The 26,319-nt window shown below is 35.5% G+C and overlaps 1 protein-coding gene across 1 annotated transcript in view; it reads right to left on the bottom strand.

The window, feature by feature from the left end:
* LOC112409616 (probable ubiquitin carboxyl-terminal hydrolase FAF-X) overlaps nt 1-26,313 on the bottom strand; it is a 77,668-nt gene extending 51,355 nt beyond the window's left edge. The window contains exons 1-12 of the mRNA XM_024759837.1: nt 26,231-26,313; nt 25,534-25,785; nt 25,319-25,457; nt 22,704-22,856; nt 21,689-21,793; nt 17,379-17,585; nt 15,879-16,015; nt 14,563-14,711; nt 6,669-6,756; nt 3,632-3,974; nt 1,449-1,544; nt 418-629 (exon numbers count right to left, since the gene is read on the bottom strand). Of these exons, the coding sequence (XP_024615605.1) occupies nt 418-629; nt 1,449-1,544; nt 3,632-3,974; nt 6,669-6,756; nt 14,563-14,711; nt 15,879-16,015; nt 17,379-17,585; nt 21,689-21,793; nt 22,704-22,856; nt 25,319-25,457; nt 25,534-25,715 (1,811 nt within the window). The 5' untranslated portion in view covers nt 25,716-25,785; nt 26,231-26,313. The remainder of the gene's footprint in view (nt 1-417; nt 630-1,448; nt 1,545-3,631; nt 3,975-6,668; nt 6,757-14,562; nt 14,712-15,878; nt 16,016-17,378; nt 17,586-21,688; nt 21,794-22,703; nt 22,857-25,318; nt 25,458-25,533; nt 25,786-26,230) is intronic.
* Nucleotides 26,314-26,319: the final 6 nt, after the last annotated feature.

The following is a 26,319-nucleotide window of genomic DNA, read 5'->3' as shown; positions in this document are numbered from 1 at the left end:
AAGAGTTCTCTCCAATTACTTTGCAACCAGACTATGCTATTATTTTTAACAGTGGAAATGAATGGCATCAAAGCACTTCAACAGCAAAATACCCCTGGCAACACTTAACAGGCAACAAAGTCAATGGCAAAAAAACCCCCAAACAAACAAAAGAAGACCAACCAGAATAAAAAGAAGAAACTAGTAAACAAAAACAAGCAAAAAACAGATCCTGAAAACAAAAAAGGCCTACTATTAAAAAAAAAAAAAAAATCTGTAAGATACAAATACTGTCTTAAAGCAAGACACTAGCGTTTATCAAAAAATGAAAAATTTCCTCTCTCCTTCTTCCTGTACATCATCACTTTTTAAAATCAAATGGCTAGGAAAATGTCAAATAATTAAGAAGTAGCACTAGTACATCAGTTATTCACAAACCTTGACATAGGTAGAATTGTTCTTTCCTCATGATAATCACTGTCACATTCATTTATATACTCCCGTAACACAGTTAATACTCGAACCATTCGAACAGCTTCCTGTCTTGCACAATTAATACTGTCTTTGTCACCATCCAAAACACACAGTGTGTCATAGGAGGCTTTCAAGCGATCAAAGCAAGACTGAATGAAGTCTTCATGGATTACCACCTACAAATAATGGGCCAAATAAAGACAGTTCAAGTTTTATATGTATATAAAGTGTTTCATATATATTAATAAAACATTAATCTAATTAAAGATGGCAACAATTTAAAGGTAGATCTCATTTAACCATGATCCTATTTAACGAGAGAATCTATGTTGATAATTGATAATAAAATATGTTTGAGAACAGACTTGTGGCTGCCAAGGGGGAGAGAAGGTGGGGGAGGGATGGATTGGGAGTTTGGGATTAGCACATGCAAACTACTATATACAGAATGGATAAAAACAAGGTCTTACTGTATAGCACAGGTAACTATATTCAACGTACTCTGATAAACCATAATGGAAAAGAAAATAAACAAAGAATGTATATATAACTGAATCACTTAGCTGTGCAGTAGAAATTAACACAACATGGTAAAATCTACTATACATCAATAAAATAGAAACAACAATAACAAACACACACTATGTTTTGTCAAAGGAAGCTAACGTTATTTAAGTTAACAAGTATAAACTAGATAAACAAAACATGAACTTCAGGATTAGGTGTCAGAATGGAAAGAAATTCGGCCGAAATCTCCTACCATAACTATACTCAAAATAATCACTTCAAGATAATTATATCAAGATGAAACTCATTTAGACAGCATTTTGTAGGAGAGAAACGTGGACTAAATATTTTAGGTATGTTTTTATAATACGAATTGAAACAAAAACAATTTCTAGTTAATCTTGAAGTAAAGAAAAATATTCTTATTAGCAACAGTTCTTCAATCAGAATTCAAATTCGTGTAAGTTTTAATACATGTCAATCCTCACCTGATTGACCTGTAGCCTTGGACCAAGGTTCGTGTATATCTCTTTAAGGAGATCTATAGCTCTGCTGGCAATATCATCATTACTCTGAATCACCACCTAGGTTCAAAAAGATTCAAGTGTAAATACTTTTCAAGAAATATTTTACTTGGGCATTTCCATTCTAACCATACCTTCCATTATTTTTAATACAGCATTCAATAATTTAAAAGGGAACATCGACTTTGATAATCAAGTAAAATTAAAGTGAGAAAACAGACCAAAAAATAACATATGCAAAACTCAAGTCTTTGAATAAATCAAAATCAAGTTAAGAAAGAAAGACACATTTTACTAAGAATAAAATATGCTGTCATTAGTATTATTTAACCCTGCAATTCAACACCCTGGTAACCAAGCAGTGAGATACTAAGGAAGGAATTCAAATTAATTAAAGGAAACAAAGATTATATGAAATACAGCTTACCATAAAAGGCTACCCACCCCTACCCCATTTGTATAGATCTTCATCACTCATCTAATCATATCAGTGGTTTTCAAACTATGTAGAGAACTCTAGAAGTGATAATGAGTTTTAGGGATGAACCCTGTAATAGGCTTGGGAGGGGGAAGGGAGTGAAGCATAGGGAGACCGAGTCACAAGAAAAAATCACGCTTTCCTTTCTCACTTCAACTAGTTTTACATTTTGGAGTATTATCTAAATTTTGACTTTTAAAAAGGGTCTCTGCTGTTTAAAAATGTTGAAAACCACGTACTTAAAGTCTGAATACTCAAATACCAAAGTAAACAACTTGGTCTGTCTGCAGAAAAATATTTCATATCCAGAAAACAATATAAACTGCTGTGAACAGATCAGATTTTTAAAGATAGGAATAATATATTAATACTATATTAGAACAACATGGATGGAACTTGACGGCATTATGCTAAGTGCTAATAAGTCAGACGGAGAGAGACAAATACTGTGTGATCTCATTTATATGTGCAATCTAAAAAAATAAAAAACACAGGGGCTTCCCTGGTAGCGCAGTGGTTGAGAGTCTGCCTGCCGATGCAGGGAACGCGGGTTCGTGCCCCGGGCCGGGAAGATCCCACATGCCGCGGAGTGGCTAGGCCCATGAGCCATGGCCGCTGAGCCTGCGCGTCCGGAGCCTGTGCTCCGCAACGGGAGAGGCTGCAAGAGTGAGAGGCTCACGTATCGCAAAAAGAAAAAACCAAAAAACACAAACAAAAAAATGAACTCATAGATACAGAGAACAGATTAATGGTTGCCATATGGTGAACGGGTTCAAAAGGTACAAACTTCCAGTTATAAAATAAGTCAGTCCTGGGGATGTAATGCAGAGCACAGTGACTATAGGTAATAATACTGTAATTGCATATTTGAAAGAGTGAATGGTAAGAGAGTAAATTTTTTTTTGGCCAAGCCTCACAGCTTTTGGGATCTTAGTTCCCCAACCAGGGATTGAACCCAGGCCACAGCAGTGAAAGCACCGAGCCCTAACCACTGGACCACCAGGAAATTCGAGTAAATCTTAAAAGTTCTCATTACAAGAAAAAAAAATGTAACTGTGTAGTGATAGATGTTAACCAGACTTATTGTGATCATTTTGCAATACGTACACATCAAATCATTATGCTGTATACCTGAAACTAATGTAGTGTTGTATGTCAATTATATTAAAGGTGGAAAGGTGGAAAAATTAGCCTTAAGTAGATAATATTTTACTCAGGTATCTAAAAATATCACAAGTTAAACAGTGCTGATAAAGTGTACATTCATAATCCTTTCTAAATAAAGTCTTTTTTCTGTCCTCTATTTTAGCATTAAATGGGTAAGCTAAAATTAATGCTGAAGAAGAAACAGAGGTCTACTTTAAATTAAAAAAGGGAAGAAAATAACTTTCATGGAGGGGCATGAAAGATCTGTACGGTCAGTGCATTCACTTCTAAACACATCTGGGACAGACAGATTCTAAGCCAAGACAAAAGGAACAACAGTGGCAGAAGGAGGGGGAGGGGGAGGGAGGGAGAAAAGTAAGATAAAGATGAACTATCACTACCTCCTGCGACAAGCATCAGAGCAGCATACATACATATAATTCATTTGTACAAATGTGATTTCTTACCTATTTGAAAAACTACATCAGATACACTGCTTACAAAGTTCCTACTTTTCACTTACCCTCCAAAGGTAGTCTAATCCTATTAATTCCAAATCATCCATCATATATGCTCTCCTTTTTGCTACTAGTTTTCCTTCTCGACAATTCACAGCTTTGAAGAATCGCTCAAAACATTTCATTCCATTTTCAGTCAGTAGAGAAGGATCAAGCTGAAGTACATTGCTTTCAAAGAAGTCCTTATTAATATCAGGATCCAAGTCTGGTTCATCACCCATCAACTTGGAATACCACTTAAAACAGGCTTCACGATCACAAAGGTAAACTGCGTTCTCTGCTAAGCATTTCCATATTTGTTTTGCCTGAGGAGCGCAGAGCCACAATTGGCCATCCTTCAATAAAAATCTTAAAAAACATAAAAAATTAGCAATTAGATCTACATAATTTTTTATCCTGAAAGGCAATCTGTGTCTATATATGGGAAATAATCCATTTATCACAATTATATTTTAACTACAGGTAAAAAGATGTCAGTTTTTATCAACATCTTAAAATAACTTCTTAAAATAACTTCTTTCTTAATTTTTATCTATTACTAAAAAATACTAGATATTAATTCATTCAACAAGCACATATTAAGCACCTACAATGTGCCAGGAACTCTGCTACGTCACTGGACCTAAACTGAAAAAAAGATTTGTTCCCTCTACGCGTGAAACACTGTAAATCAACTATACTTCAATAAAAATAAAATAAAAGGATACACATTGGGAGAAAAAAAGATTTGTTCCCTGAACTTAAACAGTTTCATCTTTGAAACCAGCCATTTTGAAAGTATGTTTAATAGGTTACCTGAGATTTAGCATTTTGCTTATATGGTATCATTGGAGAAAGAGATATTCTATTATGTGACTTTATAGATAACCAACTTATCAACGCTGAAGAGTTAAAATTGCTTAAATTTTAATATTTGATGATGATCTAATATTCATCACTCAGTACTTGGCCACACTGAACAGAATAACTGACATATTTAAAACTTTTTAATGTCAAAACTCAACAGGATGCTTATTAATTATTCAGTGGCATTCTCGAGGGTCTTTTTAGTTTTGGGACTATAGGTTTAGTTCAAGTGAATTCTGTTTCAACTAGTTTCTTCAGTTAGCTTTCTTTTTCTTTTAGCATTCATCCACCCACCCTGTCTGCCATATCTCTGAATGACAAGAGAATAAACATCTCATTTTATTCTGAAGAACTTAACACAATCTTTAGCTAATGTAATGGTGGCTCCATTCCCAATTACATAGCAAGGTGAATGTATTTAAGGTTCCCTCTTCATTTCAAAGCATTTTGAGTTATCAATTCTAGTGTCTTTGATATTTTCATAGTATTGCTGAGCTTAAACAGGGCTTCTAGCACCTGTCCCACCTAACCCTGTCACCTCTAATTTACAGATAGGAAACTGAGGTCCAATATGATAAAATACAGTTGTTTTCAGTTTTGAGTTGTATTTTGTTTTGTTTTGGTTTTTAAAAACAGCAGCAGAAAACTTTCTTCAAGCAAAAATTCCATTTGGAAGGCCAATGTATAAAAATAAAAGCAGAGATGTTTCAATTGTTGGGAAGAGGAGGAAAGAAGTGAGAAATGGGGATAAAACCTCTACTGCCTGTCCAGAAATCTTGGAGGAAGCTCCTCAAAAGCCCTAAGGCTCCAACGTAGGTTTGAAAAATCACTGGTCTAATAGAAAGAGCATAGACTTAAGTCAGATACACCTAGTTGAGTAGTGCAGCACTATGATATACTGGTTGTGTGATTTCAAACAAGCTAGTTTAAGCCATGCGAATCTCAGTTTTCTTATTAATCAAACTGGGATAATACCTGCCTCCCTGCACTGCTATGTAAAGCATTTAACACAAGCCAAATACATAGTCAAGTTCGGTTCCCATCCCTTGAGAGAACTGCTGTAGGTCATATAGATAGGTACTAATAGAGCAAGGACTAAAAATAAGTTCTCTGATCCCAAACTTTAATTTAGCAAAAGAGCTGATAACCACCCTTCTGTTCTAGGCAATCTAAGATACAACACACACCAATCAATAACAATGGCTCACTATGGCAATGATTCTCAATCTGGGGAGGAAGGTCCTTCCATCTAGATGGTTGAAAAACAAAACACACACAAAACCACTTCACTTTAAACAAATACCAAATTTCTTAAAATCTGGTGTCTAGAGTTTTCCCTCAAGTTAAAATCTTAATGTACCTACTTATGTCAATGCTTCCAAGTAAGCACATAATTCAATAAACGTAAGCCTATAATTAATGTAGCCCAGGAGAAAATTCCCCAGTGTATCAAAATAATAAATGCAATAGATTTTCTGAGGCACTGATAATCTGGGCATTTCCTTCAGCATGCTTATGATCTGAATAAGCTCTTCTGCTATATGATGTGGTTTCTGAATTCACAAGAAACCTCTCATTATGAAAAATTTTAACTATTTCAAATCTACAAGTGTATAATCACTAAAAGCTAAACATCAATGAGTAAATCAAGCCTTGGACTACATTTAACTTCGGCTTAAGTGAATAAACCTCTTTTCTTCATCCCCATCAGAATAACGTTGTTAACCTATGACTCCAGACTGCCTTTGTCAGCCACTGTTAGGATAAACGAGGCACCAAAGAACTCAATCACTCTTTTGGGGTGCTGGTCGAACAGCCTTTTCTCCCCATTTCCTTACTGTCTATGATATCATTATATGGTTCTCTACCTGGTTCTGTCAAAATATGGAAATCTCTTCTTTAAAAATAAATATAAACAAATATGAAGACCAGAAGTCTATATACAAAAGGTTTAAATGTGTTCTCTTCAAAATACGTCTTTGCAGTCAAAGAAGAAAAGTTAAAACTCAGCCAATAATTTAAAAATATTTAATAATGAACACATAGGGAAATGTCCTGTGACTTTCATGTAATGATTTCCACATGGGGAAATAAAATATGGCAAGAGCCACCTAACAAAGACCTGGTCATACAGCATGTCAACTTGGTATTCTTTATTTGTCTTAAAAAGAGCAACACCAATTGTTTAAAACAAACCTAAGGAAGTTAAGCCGTTCTTGGACTTCTTGAACGTGACTATATCTACTTCCCAGCCTCACAGTTTGTGGGTCATAGTCTTCATGGTCTGCAAATTAAGAAAAATCTTGCATTATACACATGGTTATCCATATCATTGCTGACTTTAATCAAAGGAAGTCAGTTAAAAAGTCGTTAATCCTTTATCACTAAAAGGCAACATGAAATTTACTAATTACTGGTAGTTTCTACCCATCTCCTTTTTCCCAACCAAAATAACCTTTCCTTTCACATAACCAAAAGAAAATAGTCTGTTAAATGTGCTGTCAAAAATAATTCTTCATACAACCCCTTCGCCCAATTTTCATACATAATGAATTTCTGATTACAGCCTAAGACTGACCTGAGTGGCCTATGTTATAAAAAAATCATATTACCAACCTCTATCTAGGAAGTTAGAGTTAACACAAGATGCTACTCTACATAATGAAGTTATCATACCATAATCACCACCAGCATGTTATGAAAGCCTTGAACATTCTCAGATAAATTTAAGAAAACCTACCCTTCTATCACAGCACGATGATGGGTATATATTGGTCACTAGGCCTAGCTTAATTTGGAAATTCCTTAAAAAAATTTAAATAAAATAAAGCTAGTAAACCCTTTGGTTTTACTTTCATTAGAGTATACCCTACAATGGAAGAAAAAAGTCTCATAGTGTTTGCAATGAAAAGACCAGAGCAAAAAAAAAAATCTTTAAAAGCACCTCTGGTCCTAAAAACACGTTGGACAGTGTTTTTTTGTTTTTATTTTATTGGAAAAAGCCATATATGATCTGGAAATGGTCAAGTTAATTTGTGGCTTAGAGCAGAAGAAAGCTGAAGCAAATGTTCTGAACACGTGCTTTCAACTACTTGGGAATCAGTGACATTTCTTCCAGAAAGTTGATGCAAGTTATGCAGGAATAAGAAATTATGTAATTTTTTAAAAAAGAAATTGTATAATTTAATTAGCATTAATTATTGGTATTTCCATACCCTGGATCTTATGGTATGTGTATGCTACTGCCAAAGAATTCTGGTTGTGTGTGACGCTTTAGACATAGTAATGGTAATGTCTTAATTTTTTTAAAAATTATTTTTGGCTGCATTGGGTCTTTGTTGCTGCACGCGGGCTTCCTCTAGTTGCGGTGAGCAGGGGCTACTCTTCGTTGCGGTGGCTTCTCTTGTTGCGGGGCATGGGCTCTAGGAGTGCAGGCTTCAGTAGTTGCAGCACTCAGTTCAGTAGCTGCAGCATGCAGGCCCTAGAGCGCAGGCTCAGTAGTTGTGGCGCACGGGCTTAGTTGCTCTGCGGTATATAGGATCTTCCTGGACCAGGGCTCGAACACGTGCCCCCTGCATTGGCAGGCGGATTCTTAACCACTGCGCCACCAGGGAAGTCCAATAAATGTCTTCCAATACAGTGAGGTTTCTTCTCTGAACATAATCTTAACATGTTGTAAAGATGGACCGCTTACAATGTTTAGAAACATCTTTTGATGCTTTGGTGAAGAAAAGCAGCCCAATGTATTATGACTACCTGCTTTATACTTCCACATAATACTGCTATCTACCCAAGTCCTAAACACATATTGTCTACTCCCCAAAAAAAGTCAATTTCATCAGGGCTCAGGACTTGAAGCACTACTTCTCAAGAGATCTTCTCAAGAAACGGAGTAGAGTTCTATTCCACTATGTAGCAATTTTCTTTTTCAGAGCATCAGTCAAAGTACCTGAATAAATGATGGACTTTTTTCCTTAACAAGGAGTTTACACACAGTTTTGTTTGTCAGGTTCTTCTTTAGGGGAAATTTTAATAATTTCAAAAGTAAGTTTAAAAAATAATATAAGAAACACTTATGACCTTTACTCGCATCACCAGTTGTTTACATTTTGCCCCATTTGCTTAACTAATCATCACATATATGTATATGTGTGTGTGTGTAATTTTTCTAAACCATTTGAGAGTAACTTGGCAACATGTCCCTTTATTCCTAAATACAGCAATAAACATTTCTGAATAACAAAGACATTCTCTTACATAACCACACACAATTACCAAATTAACACTGATACAATAGTATTGTATTATCTAACCCAAGGCTTCTCAACAGCACATTATTGACATTTGGGGCTGGATAATTCTTTGCTGTGTTGAACTGCCCTATGCAGCAGTGTAGGATATCTAGCAGCATCCCAGGCCTCTACCCACTAAATTCCAGGAGCATCCTTGCCCAACTGCCCCCCTCCCAAATTAAGATACCAAAAAATATCTCCAATTTTACCAGTAATGTCCATTTATGCCTTCTTTACCCCAAATCCATTAAGTACACACTGCTTTCAGCTGTCACGCTAATTCTTCTTTAATCTGGAGAATTCAACATTCTTTTTATTTCTTGACCTTTTATAAAACTACGAGCCAATTTTGTTGCATGTTGCTTAATGTGGGCTTCTCTGATGCTTCCACATGATTAGATTCAGGCTAGGCATTTTGGCAACAAAGAGTACCACAGAAGTAACCCTATATCCTCCTCAAAGAATCATTATCAGGAGTAACAGCGTATGTCATTCTGCGGCAGTATTCATGTCAACTTTGATCACCTGGTCAATGCGGTTTCCACCAGCTTTCTCCACTGTAAAGTTACTATTTTCCTTTTTAATTAATTTGTGGGGAGATACTTTGAGACTATGTAAATAGCTTGTCTATCAAACTTTTACCCACTAGTTTTAGCATCCTCTCCCTTTTATTTAGGTGGCAGCACTTTATCAAGAGCTGGGACCCTGAACATAGGGAAGAGATTTGAAAACATTCAATGAAAGCCAAACAATAATCAAGAAAAGTCAAGAAGTAAGAAGATCCCTCTATGCTAAATAGGAATAGAGGAGCCCTATACTTCGCCACAGAGGCGTTTCCGGGCTTATAAAACATAAACAAGATGGTTGGTGGTTCTGCCCATAAACATTCAGCTCTAAATAAATAAAGAGATCAGTTAGCTTATGGCTAAGGCTAACATGAACTGGCTCTTGTCATTATTATTTTTTAAAATTTATTTTTGGCTGCATTGGGTCTCTGTTGCTGTGTGTGGATTTTCTCTAGTTGTGGCGAGTGGGGGCTACTCTTCGTTGCGGTGCACAGTCTTCTCATTGCGGTGGCTTCTCTTTGTTGCAGATCATGGACTCTAGGCACACGGGCTTCAGTAGTTGTGGGATACGGGCTTAGCTGCTCTGTGGCATGTGGGATCTTCCCAGACCAGGGCTCAAACCTGTGTCCTCTGCATCGGCAGGCAGATTCTTAAGCACTGTGCCACCAGGGAAGTCCAGGAGCGTGGAGTCTTAACCACTGGACCACCAGGGAAGTTCCTGTATATTGATCTTAATTCCTGCAATCTAGGGAAACTCATTTATTAGTTTTAATAGATTTTAGCAGATTCTTTAGAATTTTCTGTATATGAGATGGTGTTATCTATTAGACATAATTTACAATTTCTTTTCCAATCTGGATGCTTTTTATTTCTTTTTCATGTCTAGTTGATCTCACTAACATCTCCAGTAGAATGTTAAATAAAAGGGACTAGAGTGGACATCCTTGTCTCATTCCTAATCCTAAGAGGAAAGCAGCCAGTCTTTCACCATTAAGTATGATGTTAGCTGTAGGTTTTTTGAGATGCCCTTTATCAGGTTGAGGAAATCTCCTTCTATTCCTGGTTTGCTGAATGTTTTTATAATCCAAGGTGTTGGATTTTGTCAAATGCTTTTTCTGCATCTACTGAGATGATCTCATAGTTTGGGCCCTTTATTCTATTAATATAGTATATTACAATTGACTTGGGGTGTCAAATCAACATTGTGTTACAGGGATACATTCCATTTGGCCCTGGTGCTTAATCCTTTTTATACGTTGCTGGATTCTGTTTGCTTGTTTTTTTTGATAACTTTTGACTATATCACAAGGTATACTGATCTGCAATTTTCTTTTGATGTCTTTGTATTATTTTGGTAGCAGGATAATAATGGCTTCATACTATGAGCCTGGAAGTATTCCTCTTTTTGAAAGAATATGTGAAGGACTGGTGTTAATTCTTCTTTAAATATTCAGTAAATTCAGTAATTCACTAATGAAATTCACTAAACCTGGTTCTGGGCTTTTCTTTGTGGGAAGTTTTTTGATTACTAATTCAATCTTTTTACTTGTTATACATCTATTCAAATTTTCAATTGCTTCTTGAGTCAATTTCAGTAATCTGGCATTCTCTTATTTTTTAAATTTTTGTTAAGGTTAGTGATCTGATGGCCTCTCCTTTTTGACTTTCACAACTGAGCCTAACTAAAGGTTTGTAAATTTTGCTGATCTTTTCAAAGAACCAACTTTCAGTTTCATTGATTTTCTCTTCTCTATTTCACTTACTTCTGCTCTAACCTTTATTAATTACTTTTTGTTTTCGGGTTAGTTTTCTCTATTCTACCTTTTGAAGGTGAAATGTTACTGATTTGCAATCTTTCTTCTTTAATACAGGAATTCTGCAGTATAAATTTCCTCTAAGCACTGATTTCGGAACACTCCGTAAGTTCTGACATTTTGTTCTTTTTCATTCATCTCAGCATATTCTCATTTCACTTAGCATTTCATCTTTGACCCACTGGTTAGTAAAGAATGTATACTTTCCATACACCTATGAAATTCCCAAATTTATTTTTAATTTATAATTTAATTCCACTGTGTACAAAAAACCTACTTGTATAATTGCAATGCTTTTAAAGTTAATTAGGCTTGCTTATAGCCTAGAGTATGGTCTATCCTGGAGGATATTCTGTGTATACATGAGAAGAACTTACATTCTGCTGTTTTCGGGTGGAGTATTCTACAGATATCTTTTAGGTACAGTTTATGGGTTTATACTGTTCAGGTCTTCTATTCCCCCCTCCACCCCCCCATGGCTTTAAATTACTGTCTGCTGTCAGTTGCTTTCAGCCTAATTACTTCCTTTAATATTTCTTCAAAGGCAAGTTGGCTAGCAACAAATTATCGCAACTTTTGAGAATGTCTTTACTTTGCCTTCATTTCTGAAAGACAGTTTTGCTGAATGTAAGGTCCTTAGTTGTCAAGTCCCTTCCCTGCCCCTGGCACTCTGAATAGGTTGTCCTACTGCCTTCTGGCCACCAATATTCTGATAAATCAGTTGTTAATTTTATTGGGGTTTCCTTGTATATGAGGAGGTAATTGAAAGTGGCAGTCCTCAGAAGACAGAATGCAAAAATGTGATCTACAATAAAGACAAGTCCTCCAACTCTATCCAGAAACCAGGAAAAATGGTAAATAAAACTTTTATAAGTGCTCAAGCCAGTACAAAGTCTATCCTACCAATAAGGTAAACTTTAAGTGAAAACTGAGAGATGGTTTTATACTGTGCTGTATGCATATAAAAAACTTTTAAAAAATGACTTGGTAAGCACCAATGCTTGAAGGCAATAAGAACACATGAGTAAATATTGAAGATAATTTTAGTAAGTTCATTACTTTATCTAAATAATGTTAAAACAGGAGGCAGAATCGGCTGACCATACTATTGAGGAAATGTCGCCACACACCCCACCCCACCCCGCCAAAGCTTAAGATACTAGTACAGATGAAACACTGGCAGGACAAATACTACTGGTGAAATACTTATCAGAAATTGAGAATATCAGTAAACTAGAAGCCTGATGTTATCCTGCTGAATAATGTCTCATACCTAATGGGATCCATGCAACACTTTTATTATATAGAGGCTAAAACGTAATTTATTTTTGAATTGCAAATTTGGAAATCGGTGGTTGATCGATTTCCAAATGGTGTGAAAAGTTTGTTTTAACAAGGAAAATTTTACTAGCTTTAAAAATTACTTTCTCCCCCATATTTAAGTATCTAGAGACTGATCAGTATTAATCAGAAGATTACTACAATAGAGGAAGAAAAAGTATCAAAGATAGTTAGAAGGTATGGTGTCAATTAAGTCAGGGGAACATATCAGTAGCAACAAGAATTCAAGGGCTTACTATGTACCAGGCATTATTCTAGCATAAATAACTTGTTCAAGGTCATACACCTAATATGTTAGGTCATGTTTCAAATCTAGGCAATCTTACTATGCAGATTCACATCTCTTACTTTGTGAAGATACAGACAATATAAGAAGGGAAACTGAAGCCTGAAGACATTCAGTCCATGAAATTGAGATGAAGCAATGACTCATGTAGAATTTGACTACAAAGGAAAAGAAAACCCTAGTGAGGCTGAACTGTACATGTATCATCTCCTGATAGCCTCGAGAGCAGGATTCTCAACCTCTGACAATGAAATTAAATGAAATACCACATGCAAATAAATTAAGTAAAAATTAGCAATGCAACACATGTGGTTTATATTAAGGCTTCATTTGGGGGGAAGGCCTGCATTGGCATCTGTGAGGGCTTTGTACCATCAAGAAGAGGTGGCATTATAACAGAATGTGAGTTACATTAAACTGAGCCAAGATGTTTGAATGCTTGGGAGTACTACATGCAAACCTCTTTTGCCTCTCTCAGATTTTGTTTGCATTTGGTATATAACATAAATCATATGGTTGCATGCCTATGTTGCCCTGATTATTCTATCATGCTACTTAGATGGAACTTAGGACTGAAATGATAAAAGATTATTGCCTGGTGCCTATCAGTTGCCTGATGCTTAAACTGGCTATGCAATCTATTAACTAGGAGGACTCAGCTGGCCCAGAGTGGTAAATGGAAGAACAGAGTCAACAAAATCAGTTCAGGTATCTTGAGAGCTGCTTAGTTTTTCAATTATGTTTATCTGAGTTTTATATATGGGAATGTATGTATGTACCTTAAGTGTTAAGCAAAGCAAAAACCTTGTGATTTATAAGCACCTTGGTTGGGATTTTATTCAACAATGCCAAGAGTCTAACTCTTCAAATAATGAGTATTAGAAATATCCTCATTTTTAATACGTATATTGGCTTCTGCAGACTCTACTATAACATGTTAAAGGAGTGGTATGTTCAGTAACCATTATGTTCAATTCTATCTCTGTGGTAATATAAAGTTTTCTTTCTATGGCAATGTGAAGAAACTTAAACCTACAAGATAGTTCTGGGGTTTATTTTGGGGTCTATGAGTTTGGCATAAGACAGAGGAATATGTACTAAGAACCCATCTGTACCCTAGCACACAGACTCAGACACAACTGTCAGAGGGCAAAAGCACATTGAAACAGAGCTCCACATACAGCAGGCGCTTAAAAACGGACTGTTGACACCACAGAAATCTTTACCTTAACATGTTAAAACAAATTCACACTTTGAAACCAATGTAAACATGTGGATTCTAGTAGCCTCGGATCTCTTTCTTATAAACTTTTAATTCGTAAAGTCTGAAGAACTTATGAAACATGGACTTAGGATTACGAAAGAACTATAGTATTTGCAAGAACAGACTTAGACAAAAGTTTTCTTGAAAAGATAAAGGTGGTGGTAGTAAGGAAACAAAGGATGAAAATGAGTCAGGTACATACCTAGGAAGGTAACAACCAATTGTAGTATAGGCAGGCAGAGCTCCCAGGCAGGGAAGAAAAATAAATCAATTTAAACAAGGAGAGTGGGTAAGGCAAGCACTTAGTAAAGAGCCTTGAAATGCTGGCCTGGAGTTTAGAGTGTGTAAGATTTGGGAGTAAAAGTGGATCACAAGTTCATAAAGGAATACAGTTTATAGAATCAACTACCTCGCATCTTTAAAAATACATTTGTTGTCACTTCTAAGGTAACTGATGAAAAAAAAAAAACGCTGGTAAGGGAAACTGCTGTTATTTTTCATAGTTCATGTTAGCTTACAATACATACCTCTAGCATATAGTCTCATGCTTTCCATATAAGTTGCAAGGTTTTCTGCTACCAAAGTAACTAGGGCATGATTGTGCTGAAGTTGATTGATTAAGTCATGGCGATAGAATACATGGGGACTTCGCTGAGTTTGACTGAAACGAGAAGAACTTAACAATATAATTAGGCAATTAAACTCTGTTGTAATTGAAAGAGCTTATACAACCTAAATTCCAAGATACTAATTTAAACACTTAAAATGGTTTCCTTTATAAGAGAATTAACTTTGGGCCATTTATTTTCTTTAATGACAATATTAAGCTATTTAAAGGAAAATAATCAATGCCTCAAAAATAAGACATTAATTCCACTATTCTTCCTTCATACAAAAACTATGCATTAATATTCTCCAATTTCACACTATGGGAAAATCAATGACTGATTTCTTCTCCCATACTACAGTAGTACCAAAGCACTTACAAGTTTACATGATTATTTCCAGAATTATAAAATAGAAACATTTCTTGTAACATTAGCACCACAAAGATTATGTTGTAAATGTAGTGGAGAATTTAATCAAAGAAAGTGCTTTTGTTAAAATTTTATTTATTAGGCATTCAAAGTACAGAATTATCTCTTATTTCCATCAAGTATGCCAGATAATTTCAGTGGCATGTGTTGTATCTATTAATCTCATTCCTCACTGCATTTTATCCTTCCTGCTTTGTTTCCCTTTTTGCCTGTATCTATCCTAATCCGTATTATATATTTCTTACAGACATTATATTTCCGTAATTGGTTTACTTTGCAATGTTTTAACGTTTTATTAACTTTGAAATGTCATACTACAGAAGTTTTCACAGTAAAATAAACCTATTGGCTTTTTAAATAGTTTTTAAAGTTAATTTCAAACACTAGATTTCAGGTATGTTCAAATGATGAAAGATGACAAGTATAGTTTAAAAATACTTTCTGATTTATTTTAGCTAAAGTTTGTTAAATAGCCGACTTTAAATATCTTACATGCCAAACTTTAGTTACTGGAATAACCTGTTCTTGTACTTTCTGGTTATAAGAGTTGGAAAAGATAACATGAAAGCAATATTATCATCTTTATTCTGATACTTATCACTAAATTGTGTCTTACTTCCTCATCAATAAAAGAGGTGGATATTATAAAGGAATCTTCTTTTGTTCAAATTTAATCCATGTGTAAGCGTCCTGTCACCCCACTGTAATTTTCTTTTTTAAAACTCGCTTTCACCAACTGACAATGCCGTTTCTTTTCAAGAAAATACATAAATAAAAGTATTGAAATTTTCTGCTAAAAGCCTTACCTCAAATTTTGAGGTGCTTCGCCAAACAAACTACAAATTTCTCTTATTTGTTTCAGTGCAGGAATTACCCATTTGTCATTTGTACGAAGTTCTTCTATAAAGCGATCTATCCACTGTATCTTCTGTGTGTCACGGTCCTTAAAAAACAATTTCAATGTTTTATATAGGTCAATACTCAGGAGAATTCTACCTTCAAATTAGCTTGAGAATTACAAAATAGAGCTTTTAAGATTAGCATCATACACATTATGCTGTAACTGCAGTAAAGAATAATAATAAAAAGCTGCTTTTAAGTACATTTTTATTCCACATATACTACCAAAACTCCCAAAAGTAAAACACTATTATAAAAACTCAACATGACACGGATTCAGATATATCTACAGAAAGGTATTAAGCACACTGAAAAGTCTGATTTTAAGTTGCCAGGAGGTAGACATTTAGCTTTATCCAATGTATTAAGAGAGTCTACCACATAATAAAATCCAGCAATAACGTGTAACTCCAATTGTTACTCTGTATGGGTTTGTTTTTAGCATAGTAAGGAACATTGAAAATTTATGTTTTACCAAGAAAATAGTACGGCAACCGAGTGAAAAAAATTCACCAAAAATAAATTCACACACAAGGAGAGAAAGAGACAGAAACAGGTATAAGCAATTAAAAATTAATGTTATAAAATCAAAATAACTTCAGATATATTTTACTTCTCATACTTTACTCCTTCCCTGAGTCAATAATAATCAGAAATGTAGGTTTGTGTACCTAACAATTTTAAGTACAGATTATTTTTATTTTGTGTTTGTGTCTCTCTTTAATGAAATAATTTAAACTCAAGGTTCTTATTACTATTTGGTATACTAAATACTTAATGAACTACTAGTACAAGTGCAGGAAAAAAAAAGGAAACACCTACGTGAGCTTATTAGTTCTTATCTAAATTTCAGTTCATTAGTATAGGAAATAGTTTTAACAAGTAGGAAATTAGTTACTCAGCAATATTCATTTTACCATGAATTAAAAAGATACACATGCTAGAAGTTAGAATGTAGGGAAGCTGTTGTGTGATCTGCTCATAGGGAAGGCACTAAATGTTTTAGTGTTTAGCAAGTTCTACTAATTCTTAACTTCCGTAAGAAGCAAAGAAAACCTAACTTCTCTTACCTCTAAAGTCCATAATCAACTTTAATATCTTATATGATCTACTGATATTTGAAACTGGTATTTCAGCACCATACATCTGACACTACCACCACTATATTACTTGTTTTGTTTATACTGTCTTTCTACTAAGAAGACTAAACTGCTTTTAGATGATGCACAAAACTTAGACACAGAGACCTAAGAGGAAGGTGGACTTACATGAACAAAGTATGTCAATTCTTGAAGATCACTTCAAAAATAACAATGTCAGAAAAATCTGGAACTATTCTATATCTAAGCCATCCTCATGGTGAACGAGAAGGGTCACAAAAAGTGAGCAAGGCAGCACAACCTCACCTGGGAGCAACTATAATCTAGTATTTTTATGTGGGCACTGAGAGCCAGGTCCATGATGTCTACAGGCACATCATCACTATGGGCCAGATTCCACAGGAGGTTCAACACTTTGTGTGCCATCACACCATCTTTATCATCTTCTGCAAGACGACGTATCAGCTCAAGTAGCTTTTCTCGCTGCTTTTTACTTGCATTTGTCCAACTGGCCTAGAAAAAATTTTTTAAATGATATGGAAACAACACATATTTATTGGTCACTGCTTAAAATTGTCACTGGATAAACTATATTCATCAGAAAAACAACACAGCTAAGCACAGCATTATTCAAGTGGTATCTGAGCGATAAGACAGGACAGATTTAAATTCCAGGAAAAACAAAAGAATCTCCATTTACAGTTAAATACCGCAGATCAGAGTTTCTCAACCATGAGTACTACAAACATTCTGGACTGGAAAACTCTTTTTCCAGTTTGGTGGGGGGCTGTCACGTGCACTGTAGGAAGTTTAAAAACACCCCTGGCCTCTACCCCACTAGAAGCCAGTAGCAACTCCTCCTCCTAGCTGTGACAACGAAAAATATCTCCAGATATTGCCAAGCATCTCTGGGAAGCAGAACAGCCTCCTGTTGAAAACTACTGCCTTAGATTCAGTCTGTCATTTGCACCTTTAAAATTATATTAAAAGATGTTAAAGACAACTTGATATACAAAGATTTTCATAATAAATGAAAAAAGCCTTTTATAGAGCAATGTGCATTACACGCATTTAAAAACAGAAGTCTATAACAAAGTCTGTTATTATCCAAGACTTACACAGAACAGAAATGATACAATGCTATTTCAATTTAGAAGACAGAATACTCATTTAAAAACTCTAAAATGGAAAAACAAAAAACAAAAAAACAAACCCTCTCTAAAATGGTACTTTTTAAATGCCCAGTTTATACAATGGGGTATGTGTGCAGGCTGGTGGCATCTGGTGGGTAGAGGTCAGGGATGTTGCTAAACATGAGAAAAGGTGTATGTATAAAGTTGATAATCAGTGTTTATTGGAAAATAAACTGAAATCAACCTAATGGCAAATAGCAAAAGGATGATTAAGTAAATTACAGAGGATCCTTTTAATGGAATTATTACTCAGACATTTACAATGTGATAAATACAGGGTATGTCATAAGTCAACTGGAGTGCATACTTCTAATTCCTCCTAGACGCCTTAAAATTATGAAAGGAATAAGAGAAAGCTGCTAGGAATATAAGACAAGACTGAAATATTAGACTGTATTACAATTAAGAACATTTTAGAGAGAGACCAGCAAACATTATGTGCCTCCTAAAGAAGAGCACATCACCACCTATGATATATTCTAGCAAAACAACAACAAAAAAGGCTCTGTACCATACTTTTGATATACAACAAAGCAATAATCAATCCAGTTTCCTCAACAAATAATTTACAAGGAAAAAGTAAAGACAAAGGGGGGAACTGTAGATTCAAAGAGACTTAGAAGACATATGCAACTGATTACAAACTATGGAGCCTAGCTCAAACAAACTCCAAAAATAAGGTATAATCTGAGGCAACTGAAGTTTCATCACTATTTGAGAATATTAAGGAATTATTCGTTTTTAGGTATGACAACGATATTGTCAAGTTTTTCTTCATGTACTTATCTCTAACAGACATATACTAGAGTCATTAAATATGAAAAGGAGAATCCATTAAGAACATTTGCTCAGGGCTTCCCTGGTGGCGCAGTGGTTAAGAATCCACCTGCTAATGCAGGGGACACGGGTTCGAGCCCTCGTCTGGGAAGATCCCACATGCCATGGAGCAACTAAGCCCGTGCACCACAACTCCTGAGCCTGCGCTCTAGAGCCCGCGAGCCACAACTACTGAGCCCACGTGCCACAACTACTGAAGCCTGCACGCCTAGAGCCCATGCTCCACAAGAGAAGCCACCACAATGAGAAGCCTGCGCACCACAATGAAGAGTAGCCCCCACTTGCCACAACTAGAGAAAGCCCACGCACAGCAACAAAGACCCAACGCAGCCAAATAAATAAATAAAAATTCCTTCCTTAAAAAAATAAACATTTGTTCATCCAAAGCCACCATAAGGTGAGTAAAAAAAAAAAAAACAACCACCACAATTTGCAACACCTGAACTGATAAAGATGACTAGCGTTCAGAATACGTCAAGAATTCCTAAGAACCAATACGTACAAACAACTCAAAAGGGAAAAATTAGGCAAAAGACTTGAACAGGCTTTTCACACACACACATAAAAGGAGAATAGAAACATATGAAAAGATGTTCAACTTCATTAGTGATCAAGGATATAAAAACCAATACGACAATGAAGTAACATTTCATACCAAGCAGACTGTCAAAACTCCCAAATTCTGACAAAAACAAGTGCTGGCAAGGATGTGAAAATCTCAATGGGACTGTAAACTGGTATAACCACTTTGAAGAACGAAGACCTAATTAGAACTCAAACATTGAAAAACTAGACCAGCTAGACAAGGCAAGTACATAAGTCTAATCAATAAGCTTTGAGATCATTTGGTTGCACTCTATAAAGAACTGCAAAGTGACCTGGACTTCATGCTTCTTTTGAATCATCTTTAGTAGAAAGTTTCAAGACACGCTCCATAAGAACGTTAGTTTTACCAACACCTCAAAAAACAGTGCTTGTTACCAAATAGTAAGTGCTCAATAAACATCTATTAATCCAAAGGGGGGGAGCATAGATGACGGAATTATTTTTATATTTAGACTATTATTGTATTTAGACCACTCTTAGAAGAGGGGGTGGAGGGTCCAGAGAATGTAATAACAATCAACCTCTTCTTTCTCCTCCCATCATGGCCATCACTGGTCATGTACCATCATTTCATAAGTCATCTCAAAATTAAAAATGAATGGCAATTAACTTTAGAGTACCCCACCGTAACTGATTCTGTTATTTCCTTAGCTGCCTTTGTTGTACTTCAAACTTAATTTTTCCATAAGGCAGTGATTTACAACTTTAATGTACTTAAGATTCATCTGAGAATCTTACTTAAAATACAGACTCCCAGGCCCCATTCCTAGCAACTCAGAGTTAACTGGTCTTAGGTAGAAGCCAGTAATTGGTATTATTTTTTCTTCAATTGTGAAATACACATCAAGAAAGGTACAAACATACACATTATACTACATAATGTGAACACCTATGTAACTATTACCCAGGTCAAATATAATATGGTAAGCAGCACTCCAGAAGCTAGCTGGGTCTATTTCTGAAGTTTATGTTAACGCAATCAAGGTATATGAAATTCTTGTGTGCCTTCATTCCTTTCTTCAACCTTCTCTTTATTAGACTCACTCTTGTGGTTGAGCTGCTCAAATCTGCTCATTCTCATTGGTATGTTTCATTATATGAACATTCCACAATGTATCCATCTTACATAGTAATTTTTAGCTATTATAAATAATTCTGCCACAAATGTTGATTGTGTATACTGGTGTACATATGCATGAGTTTCTCTACAGTATACGTTCAGAAGTCAAACCGATTAAGTCATGAAAAATCTTACACTTTTCCAGAAACACCAAACTATTTTCCTAAGTGGTTATAGGAACTTATGTTCCCACCAGCAGTCAGTATAACTGTTATAACTGTTATTTTTAACAAGATACCTTCGTGATCTAATGCCAGTTGTTAACAGAATGCCCCTATGTGAACACTGCCATAACATCTTGTGTTCTTAATCCACAAATTCACCAAACGCTTGGCTTTTACAAACCCAGCACTAGTAACTGGAGAGAGACCACTACACAATATGGCTTTAAAAAGTGCATCATGGCACCAATGCAGATATGACTGTAGGAGCTCTTGGGCTACCTTTTGAATTACATTTCCATTAAGTCCATGAATTACATTTCCAATTCGCCTGTGCATATCACCCCAGACTATTAAGGTATTGGTAGTCCTTGCTGTTGATTCTTTATTTTTCATTGCCACCAATTAATCCTTCCCTGCAGTCCTACAGTTCACTTGAACCTATAATAAAAACACAAACTGCTAGGGGAAAGGAATCCAAATTGACAACTGAATTAAAAAAAAAATCCTTATTTATGAGGACTATTATTATAAAAATGAACATCAAGATCTCATTGAAAAAGAAAACAGTGGTCAATTCCTTTACACTAGAAACTGTTTAATGATTTCCATTTAAGTACTTACTGGGTAAGAACCATTCATAGATTTAATGAATTAATTCTATTAAAAATGAAACTGTACTATTATGTTAACTATTACCTTAAAGCAATCAAAAAGATGATCAAGTTGCTCAGGAGAAAAATCCCATGCCAACTTTGCCAGTAGATCATGTACATTCTTCACAATGGCTTCATGCTTCCCCGCCTATTGAAAAACCAAAGAAAATCAGAGCATACTAAAATTTGAACAGCAATAAGTAGCATACACTGTCTGTGGAAAACTATTAATAAAGTATTCCCATCTCCGACTAACTGTGTAACCTAAGAAAATTCCTAATATTTTACATGTTTTAGAACTGCCATCTAAAACCTGACAACTCAATTTCTTGACATACATAGTTAATGTAGACTTTGGGAATTCATGTGAACTTTTATTACAGTTTATTGAATTTAACATGCCAGCTCTAACATTGCAAATAGGAGAATAAGGCCCACCAGTGGTACTGTTTCAAAACTGGAACCTTAAGCACTCAAAGGCAAAACTGAATGCTTTCTTGGTTTCTACAGACTCAATGAACAAAGCTTTGTAATCTAGAACTCATCAATACTTCCTAAGTGATCCATGAATAGAAACTTGTCATTAAGATAATCAAAGGAATCACATAGTTTCTATCTCTGAGACCAAAGATCACTTATCCTTCTAAAAGCTATTAATCTTTCGGATTATTACAGGATTTTATAAATCATCTAGTGATTTAACTTTCCTGACATCGGAGTTCTTTGTTTTCAGTATATGAAGAAACCAATTATGGATGTCTTATACTCTTTCAATAGACATTTCTTATTATTTTACGTTTGCCTCTTATTTAAAACCTACAAATTGCCAACCTTTACCAAATACATACAGTAGATGTTGGAATATTTTTTATTTTAAAAATATTACTGGCCATCTCAAAAGGATTCTTGACAGGACTTCTGTAAACAATAAGCATTTACCTATACTGAAAGTCAAACAGCGTAAGTCTTCATCCCTTTTAACTACAACTACTACCATTTCTTTAGTTTTTAGTACATTTCTTTTACAAACCAAAGAGCCACCATCTTAAATTCCTTACCTGCGCTGCCCAGATATTATCAAGATCTTGTAAGGTCAGGGCCTTTTCTTTGATGACAAAACGAAGAATCTTCTCTAGCTTTTCTACATACTGTGGTTGATGAAGACTATCTCGCAAGACTATGGATAAAATATTGTTCTGCTGTATCCACTCCTAAATAGAATTCAAACACTTGTTTCAAAGCTTCTAAAAATATATACATAAAGTATTGTTCACACTTTTAGCTTCCAGGGTTTTTTTTTTCTTTCTTTTCTTTTTTTTAAATTGCAGCATGCATGTGGGATTTAGTTCCCCAACCAGGGATCAAACTCGGGCCCCCCTGAATTGGGAGCGCAGTCTTGCCCAATGAACCACCAGGGAAGTCCCTGTTCACACTTTTAAACATTAGCAGGAATTAAAAAACTCAAAATATGGGCTTCCCTGGTGGCACAGTGGTTGAGAGTCCACCTGCCGATGCAGGGGACACGGGTTCGTGCCCTGGTCTGGAAAGATCCCACATGCCGCGGAGTGGCTAGGCCCCATGAGCCATGGCCGCTGAGCCTGCGCGTCCGGAGCCTGTGCTCCGCAACGGGAGAGGCCACAACACTGAGAGGCCCGCGTACCGCAAAAAAACAAAAACAAAACAAAAAACAAAACAAAACAACTCAAAATATAATGCACTAATGGAACATGGTTATGTGTTCTTTTGATACAAAATTATGAAAAATCACAATAATTTCATGGAACTTAATTTTGCACATACAGAAATGTTTCCATGAATTAGAAACAGTGAAATCATTAAAAAGATTTTACTCCAGCATTTACTCAGAAAATTATTATTTAAATGTAGTAATTGGGCTTCCCTGGTGGCGCAGTGGTTAAGAATCCGCTTGCCAAGGCAGGGGACACGGGTTCGCGCCCTGGTCTGGGAAGATCCCACATGCCGCGGAGCAACTAATAAGCCCGTGCGCCACAACTACTGAGCCTGCGCGCCACAAGTACTGAAGCCTGCGCACCTACAGCCGGTGCTCCGCAACAAGAGAAGCCACCGCAATGAGAAGCCCACACACCGCAACAAAGAGTAGACCCCGCTCGCCACAATAGAGAAAGCCCATGCACAGCAACGAAGACCCAACGCAGCCAAAAATAAATAAATAAAATAATTTTAAAATAAATAAATAAATGTAGCGATCACCATGGTTTAGGTATGGTGGGTTATAGGACTTATTTTTGGATCTTTAGATTTTTTTATACCAGTTTTGATTTGGGTGAAAAGGTACTTTTTACTTTTATTTATTAACCAATTACACTATTATTGCTTATCCATTAGCTTTTTAATCTTCTCAGCAATCCTAATGAGGGCTGTATTACCCTATTACAGAAAAGTAAACAGGCTCAGAAGTGTTGGAACCAGAATCTGAATCAAGGCTGAAAGCTACCGAAGTCTGTGTTTCTCTAACACTATGCTATATTGCTCGACAGGTATTTATTTAATATTTAAATCAACAAAAGAAAACTAACTCATGATACAATACAAAGGTAACAGTCCACACTGTATGATTTTACGCTATTCAATTTAATGAGAATAAAAAGTATTTGGCCCCAAAATGTGCTAGAGAAAAGAAGTACACTTCTCAGCTGGTAAAGGCCCTTTTTTACTTCTAATCTATTACAGACAGATATTTTTGTAGAATACCATTAAAACGTGGCAATATGAAATTGCTACAGAAGTTCCTAAACACTCAATGCCATCTGCCGTATTCATCTAGCCTTGGCAACAGCTCAAGGACCAGAACCAGACCTCAGACCACACGGAGTAGCTCTGTGCTCGACTTTCCACAAGGTGAACAGACAAATCAGATACACAAAACTAGATGTCTACCACCTGACCCCCTAACACAGGGCCAATGTGTCTAGGCATCCTCCACATACCTTTTATCACATTCTAATCACTTTTTTCCTATTAAACTGAGGCCTCCTTGAGGTCAAGGACGGTTCTTTTACAGATGTCTCCTCAGTACCGTCAGACAGTATGCACTAAAGTTATTCAACCAATATTTAAGTAGCATTCGTATTCATTTTTAAACTATAATATATGCAAATTATCTAGGGTAAAGTTTCCTAAACCTTCAACATCAAAATGATGTAAATATAAGTGCTTAAGCGAAGTCCTTACAATGATGACAAAACATTAACTCATGTGTATCTTATTCCAATAATTCTATTTCCTATTTTAAAATCTTTAAGTTGAATTCATCAAATGAATAGGCCACTTCATTCAATAGCTACCAGATACTACCCAATCTGTTTCCCAAATCACCTTTATTTACTCAATTTCAACCTCCCACCTGACAAGCTAATAATTATTTCAGAACACCTACATTCAGCAGTAAGCTTATCAAAGATGTGCTAAGCTACCCATTATCATCAAACAATTACATATCACCAAATATACCAAATAATAAACCATGTTATCACAAAAAGTTCTCAGGATTAACAGAATTGTAGATCAATCCAAACACCTCCCAATTTCAAAGTTTACTTTAAAATGTTAACATTACTAACTTTAAGTAGAGCTATTCTGATTTTTGCCTTAGATAGATTCTTATTCATGAAAGTAGAATCAAAGGACTTACTGCCATTCGTTCAGCTGTGAGCCATTCTTCCTCCTCAGGGTTACCATGCCGATGAGTGTAGTATGATACACTAGATATCACCTTATTAACTTCATTAAGTGCATTCATCTTTCCATTAAAAGAAGAAATCTGCAATAATCTGTAAGAGAAATTCAGTGTTAAATACAATTCTAAACATTCACATAAATAATTATTTCAAGAGGTAAATATCTTACCTAAGTATCATTTTTAACCTAAATATTTCTAAATTTTTAACAGTTTCTTCTTGTCCTGGAACCCTTGAAGCTAAATTTTTCAAAGATTTAATAATCATTGAAAGAGCATCATTTTTGGCTTCATTCTTTGCTTCTTTTTTCAGTTCTTCATCAGTTAAGTTTTCTAAAAACTGTGGAACCATTTCGATTACTGGAAGGAAGTACTTTTTCACCGTATGAAGAGTGAGAAACTCATAGCATTGTCCAAATGGTCTGAAACAAGAGAGACAAAAATCTCTTTTAATATTCAATGTCTTACAATTCAACTAGGACTGAACTTAGACTGTACCTATTACTTTAAAACAATCCAGGGACTTCCCTGGTGGTCCAGTGGTTAAGACTCCACACTCCCAATGCAGGGGGTGCGGGTTCAATCCCTGATTGGGGAACTAGATCCTGCATGCTGGAACTAAGAGCCCGCATGCTGCAACCAAAGATCCCCCGAGCCGCAACAAAGACCCGGCACAGCCAAATAAATATTTTTTTTAAATAATAATAATAAAAAAATAAACCAGAGTAATTTCCTTTAAAAAATAAAAAATCCAAGTTACCAGCTAAAGAGAAGAAACCACATTTGAAAAAAGCAACAATTTTTAATCAAGCAATTAAGTAGCAATTTCTATAATGCACTGAAGATTAATTTTAAAACATAACTTACTTAATAAGGGCTGCAATTATTTGAACATTTAATGCTGATCCATTAATAAAACGATCATGCAAAATCTGAAACCCATTTAAAGTGCCGAA

This window comes from Neophocaena asiaeorientalis, unplaced genomic scaffold (assembly GCF_003031525.2).
Source record: "Neophocaena asiaeorientalis asiaeorientalis breed wild unplaced genomic scaffold, Neophocaena_asiaeorientalis_V1.1 scaffold312, whole genome shotgun sequence".
Lineage (NCBI taxonomy): Eukaryota > Metazoa > Chordata > Mammalia > Artiodactyla > Phocoenidae > Neophocaena > Neophocaena asiaeorientalis.
This window is presented reverse-complemented; position numbering and strand designations above follow the sequence as displayed.